Source organism: Haliaeetus leucocephalus, unplaced genomic scaffold, assembly GCF_000737465.1.
Source record: "Haliaeetus leucocephalus isolate CR32 unplaced genomic scaffold, Haliaeetus_leucocephalus-4.0 Scaffold566, whole genome shotgun sequence".
NCBI lineage: Eukaryota > Metazoa > Chordata > Aves > Accipitriformes > Accipitridae > Haliaeetus > Haliaeetus leucocephalus.
The window spans coordinates 1,080,243-1,085,946 of record NW_010973002.1 but is presented as its reverse complement, the minus strand read 5'-3'; the positions used below and the strand labels follow the sequence as shown (position 1 = coordinate 1,085,946).

General features: G+C 54.2%; 1 protein-coding gene across 1 annotated transcript in view; it reads right to left on the bottom strand.

Annotated features, from left to right (window-relative positions):
• Window positions 1-4,125: 4,125 nt before the first annotated feature.
• Window positions 4,126-5,704, bottom strand: part of HOXA2 (homeobox A2) — a 1,923-nt gene continuing 344 nt past the window's right edge. Inside the window, 2 exon segments of the mRNA XM_010577567.1 lie at window positions 4,126-4,900; window positions 5,572-5,704. The exon segment at window positions 5,572-5,704 is cut by the window's right edge and continues 12 nt beyond it. Coding sequence (XP_010575869.1) covers window positions 4,152-4,900; window positions 5,572-5,704 — 882 coding nt within the window. The 3' untranslated portion in view covers window positions 4,126-4,151.

Sequence of the window (5,704 nt, the reverse complement as noted above, 5' to 3'; positions counted from 1 at the left end):
GGGGGCTGGGGGGGGAGGGCGGCGGGGGCAGCGCTGAGGGCATCGGCCCTGGGAATGGGGATGAGGATGGGACCGTGGATGTGGCTGGGGACTGCTGTGCTTGGGGACTGGGATGGAGATAGGGACGGGGATGAGGATAAGGCGCAGAATAGGGATGGGGCCGAGGGGATGGATGGGGACGGGCATGGGCATGGGCATGGGCATGGGGATGGGATGGGGATGGGCCGAGGGATCTTGCTGCTCTTGCCCCGCCGCAGTCCCAGCGCGACGCGACGCCAAGAGTTAAAGGGGCTTGTCCAGCCGCATCACCAGGCGGCCGCGGACATTAGCATGGAAATGAGCCGCTTTTGGGACTGACGGCCATTATTGTGCGCTCTCTGGCCCACCGGCCTCCCCCTGGCCCGCATCCCTGCTCCCCCCGCACCTCCGCCGGGCTCACCCGCGCCAGCCCGGGGCTGGGGTAGGGGAGGAGGACGCGGGGGCAGGGGGACGGGCGATTGGGCGGGGGCCCGCGGGCTCCGCAGCCCATCTGCTGGGTCCCCGCGGCGTCGCTGCCGCCCGCCCGCCCTGGGACCGGGCGGGGGGGAAGGCTGCCCGGGGTGCCGCGGGTCGCAGCCCGGCGGCCCGGGGCAGGGGCAGAGGAGCGGCGGGAGGCGCAGGGCCCGCCGCCCCGGCCCCTTTGTCCCTGCGCTCCGCCACCCGGGCCGGCAGTGGCGGGAGGTGGCAGATGGCCAGTGGCAGAGGCGGCCCCAGGACCCTTGGGAACCGCGCTGAGCATCGACTCAAACCTACCCCTCCCCACCCCCACGGAAAAACAAAAAAAAGGTCCGTGGATAGAGAAGGAGGGAGGGCGGTGGGATGTGGGTTGCGACCTCATACTCTGTTACGTATGCGGAAAAGGAAAGGGGAGGCAAAGGCCGGGCATCCGTCCGTCCCGGGGCACCCAGCCGTCTGCAGGGAGAGGGGACGGCACCAACACGTTTCAAAGGGACGTCCTGCGAAACGTTAACCGCGGGGATAGATGGATGGAAAGTCATGTCCCTGCCACCAGCCCCAGGAGGGGCTGCTCCCTCTATTTCTGCAGGTGCATTTCCAGCCGGCGCCTACGCCCCTCCGTTCTCACGCTCGGTTCTTGCTTGTTTTGAAATCCAAAAGGTTCTTCTACCCCGCCACCTCTCCCTGCTCGCAAACGCGCGCACACACACACACAAACCCTCAAGCTCCTCCCTGCCACATGAACTACAACATCCTCTCCTAGGTGCAAAGCTCTCCTACTGCTGTTAGGTCAGCCCTTATCCCATATCACCTCCATGGCCTCTCTAACAGCCAAAACCGAAGGGCTGCTCTCTCCGCCAGGCGTCTATCTGTATGCCCTCAGTACTTCTATTTGTTCTGATTTACTACGCAGGCACGGATGGTTAAGGGCCCTCTGGAAAGGTTCAGTTTCTTAAACTCCAGGGGGGCGGGGTGGAGGACAAGAGCAACAACACTCCAGAGGCATTTATGGCATTAAACTGCACCAATTTTGGCTATGGTTACAGCTGTAAACACATTTATTTCATTCTTGTAAACCAGTTGTGATAAATACTGCATAAGACAGAGAAAAAAGGCAGGCCGCTAGGACTGTTTACTAATAAAAGGGCTGGCATCTTTTCAGTGCTTTTTCAGCCAGCCAAGAAAAAAACGTATGTTTTACTATAAATAGATCCGTTTTACCCGTAAATTCCTCCGAATCACAGCACCTCTCTTACAGCCTCCAGCATCCTGAAATCCTTTTTTCTCTCCCTTTTTCGTGCCATTGTCTCTTTTGTTGCATTGTCTCTCTGGCGGGGCTTTGGGGGTTTGCTGCCTGTACTGTGCGTGGGGGCAACATCATGAGAAGGGCCGGAGCAGAGGGGAACCCGCCCCCTCCGCGGCCCGGAGAGAGGGACTGCCCTCTGCCCGCAAGGCCGGGCCGGCCCCTCCGCGCCCCTCCGCGGCTCCGCTCCGCGTTTCCTGCCCCGGGACTGGGGCCGAGGGGGCGATCCCGGCGCTTTAGGCTTTTCCGTGGGAGTGTGCCCCCGCTGTGGCCCCAGGGCTCACCGGGAGGCCCGGAGGCCACTTCTGCTCGCTGAATCCCCGCATTTATTTAAATGGAGTTCGAGAGAAGTTTAAATCTTGTAGCGTATTTTCCTTTCCTTCCTTTTTTTTTTTTTTTTAAGCGTTGCCAGCATCCAGAAATCAGGGCACAAAAGAAACCCCAACCCATAGGTGCATGTTGCGGTCCGATTTAACCCAGTGGCAGAGGAGTTAAAATGCCGGCGAGGCTGCTCGCTTTCCGCGGGGACAGGGCTGGAGCGGAGGGAAGGAGAAGAAGCAGGGCCGAGGTTTCCTTGCGTCCGCAGCTCAGCCAAGCTGTTGTTTTAAAAGAGCAATAAAAATGAATTATGACTAAACGCCTTCTCACTTAATGGTTTTAGACGGGGATCCCCAGCCCCGGCAAATACGTAAGAGGATTTTTATTTGTGCATGTGTTCCTGCAATTGATCTCTTTGATGACATTCTCATTCATAGAAAGAGTTTGATTTATGACTTTCGGAAGAATTGCGTTCAGCCCTTCCAGCTATAACCCGCGCATCCCAGCTCCACAACGTGTTGCAGGGCTGGGAGACAACACTCCTCGCATGGACGGGCGGTAGCAGAGCCCCATCCACAAACCCCCGCTCAAGACCTACTCGCCTGTGTACTGTAACCACACGCACTCACGCGCGTTCACACGCACTCACACGCACAGAGGGAGCCGCGATCGCACCCGCCCGGGATCCCCTGGCCCCGGAGCGGCAGAGCCCCCCTGGCATCTGTTGCTCGGTTTTAGCCCGAAGGACGGGGCTCACCCTCCTTCGCTTTGGGGCCCGGCAACGCCGCTAGCCGGGTGGCAGGCAATTTGGTGGAGATTTCCGAAAGCCCATCTTTACTGCCGCCAGCAGAGAGTGGGGAGCCCCGAGGAAATTGTAACTTGAAAGTCAGAGTTTCCCCTTTTCGTTATCAGTCCTTCGCCCCGCAAGAAGGTTTAAACAGAAAAATATCTTCGGCTGTGCTCCCCGCACCGCCCCTCAAAAGGACTGAGCGGAGGGGCTGATTCCTCTCTGAGTGCTTTTTTGTCCCCCTGCGTTTCTGCCACCCTTTTGATTTTACAGGCACTAACTTCTCCATTTCCTCTCCTTCTAGGGCTGATTTCTTGGACGGCTCAGCACATGAGAAGTAACCAAGCGCATTCTCTGTGGGCTCTCATATTTTTTAAGATACGTTTCCTGAAACAGCTTGCTGGGTGCTAAGCACTACTTTCTAGAAAAACAGGATTATTTCCCAAAAAACGCCTTTCGTGTACGTAACAGGCTAGTTTCTGCAGGAGACACTTATCCTACTGAGCCTCTCTTACATTTTGCCTGTAGCAGAGAAAGTGCTCGTTCACGCTTTTGTTACAGCTCAGCATTTCCAAGCTTTGTATCCTCCCAGAGATAAGATGCTACATTTATACATTCAAAGGAAGAGGTCTCCATCAAAGCTGTGAATGGTTTTAGTTTCTTTGGTTTGTTGTTGTTTTTTTTTTAACTTGTGAGAACCCTTGCAATAAAGAATTTGAACGTGTTTTTCCTCTCTAATAAATGTCCTAAATTGCCAAAAGGGGAGAGCTTGTAGTCAGAATGTTGGATTTGGATTATTAGTAAATTAAAAGTAGAAGAGAGGGGGAGAAATACCCGTCATGTTATCAGTCTTGAAAGGAGAGAGAGAGGGAGAGGGAGAAAGAGAAAGAAAAAAGAGAAAGCTCCTTGTAGCAAACAAGAATTTATTCTACCAAAAATACTTATGACAACGCATCCTAATGCAATACAAAAATAAAAAGAAAGTGAAGATACAATTCCTATATGATCACTTTCTTACAGACCTCATATATTGCTTTCATAGAAGGACCTAGAATGTGGCTAGATTAAAATTGAACACAACTAAAACTTCGTAAGAAACGGCAAAATGGCACAGCAGAGGGAGGGAATAAACAGAAAATACTGACCAGGAAGGGGGGGGGGGGAAGAAAAAAATTAATTCACGGGAAAAACAAAGAAGAAGAATAAGGAGTAGAAAGCAGGACCCTTGGGGAGGACGTCTTTAATTTCTCAGTAATTCAGATGCTGCAAGTCAATTGTAGTGAGTGTGTCTGTAAAAAAGTCAAAACTGTCAGCAGAAATATCTACGGGACTGTCCAGAGATCCTGGCAAACTGGGGGAAACTGCATCTGAAAGCTGTAGGCAGGAATCTGTGGAGAAAACGTTAAAGTCCTGTAAAGAAGGGACATCTAGGGCCTCAGGACTGTCATTGTTCAGGCCAGCTGCACAGTTCTGGGCCATTGTTGAGAGGCAGTTTTGAACAGTGGGTGACTGATGTTGAAAATGTTTTAGATTTTTCTCATTGCTCGTTAAAGGCGAAACGGGGAAAGTTTGGGACTCGCCATTGTGCACATTCTGCGCCTGCTGCTGGGAGAGGGCATTCTGCTGGAAAGCGTAGCCTTCCCGCTCCAAGAGAGCGCCGGAGACGTTGCTGAGGGCTTGCTCGAAGAGGGATTTCTCCTCCTCCTCCTCCTCCTCCGCCGCTTTCTCGGGGTCCTCTAGGCTCTTAAATTTCCCCTCGCTGTTTTGGTTCTCCTTGCACTGGGTCTGTCTCTTGTGCTTCATCCTTCTGTTCTGGAACCAGACTTTGACTTGTCTCTCAGTCAGATCCAGCAAGGCTGCAATCTCAACCCTCCTTGGTCTACAGAGATACTTGTTGAAATGAAATTCTTTCTCTAGCTCCAGAAGCTGGGTGTTTGTGTAAGCCGTCCTCAGCCGCCTAGATCCACCGCTACCGCTATCGGGGATTTCAAGGGGGTCTGTTAAAAAAGAAAAAAAAGAAAAAGAAAAACACCACCACCACACGCACACGCACCCCAAAGCACCACCGCCAGAAGAGCGAAAGCAAAAACACACGCACGCACACACAAAACAGATAAATGCACGGATTGAATTTCAGCACCCGAGCACATCGCATCCCGGGGGGGGGGGGGCAGTGCTCTCTCTGCACATATGTGTCTATATCTATATGTCCATATAGCATAAAATAGCAACTGCAACAAAATGGCCGCCTTTGGATGCAGTAAACCCATTGTGTTGCACTGCTGAGCGCCCGGTGCTGCGTGCCCCTCGGCCACCTTCGCAAAATTAGCGCCTCCAGCTCCCCAACCTCCCCACACCAGAGCAAACTTTATATTAGCCATACCGCAATTTATAATTAATGCATCAGCTGCTTAGCTGAGCGGGAGCAATCTATCACTCTTCATTACTGTCAAATATCCTAACTCTAGGACGGCGAGACAAGAGAGGTCAGCTCCAACTCAAATAAATCATCCCGCATTAAGCAAGTTCGGGGAAAGTTTGGGTTTCCAGAGAGCCCGGCCAGCTCCGTCCTCCCCGCCCGCCCGCCCCTCCGCCTCGTCCCCCCGCGAAGCCGGGGGGATGCGGGGAGCCAAAAAAAGCGGGGCCGGCGGCAAATCTTTGGACTGACCTTTGTGGCTGAGGCAGGCAGGTCCAGCGGCTGAGGCGGAGGCCGAGGCGGGCGGCAGCGCGGATCGCTTGGACGCCTTTTTCTCTTTCATCCAGGGGTACTCCGGGGGCGGCGGGGCGCCGGCGGGGCCCGG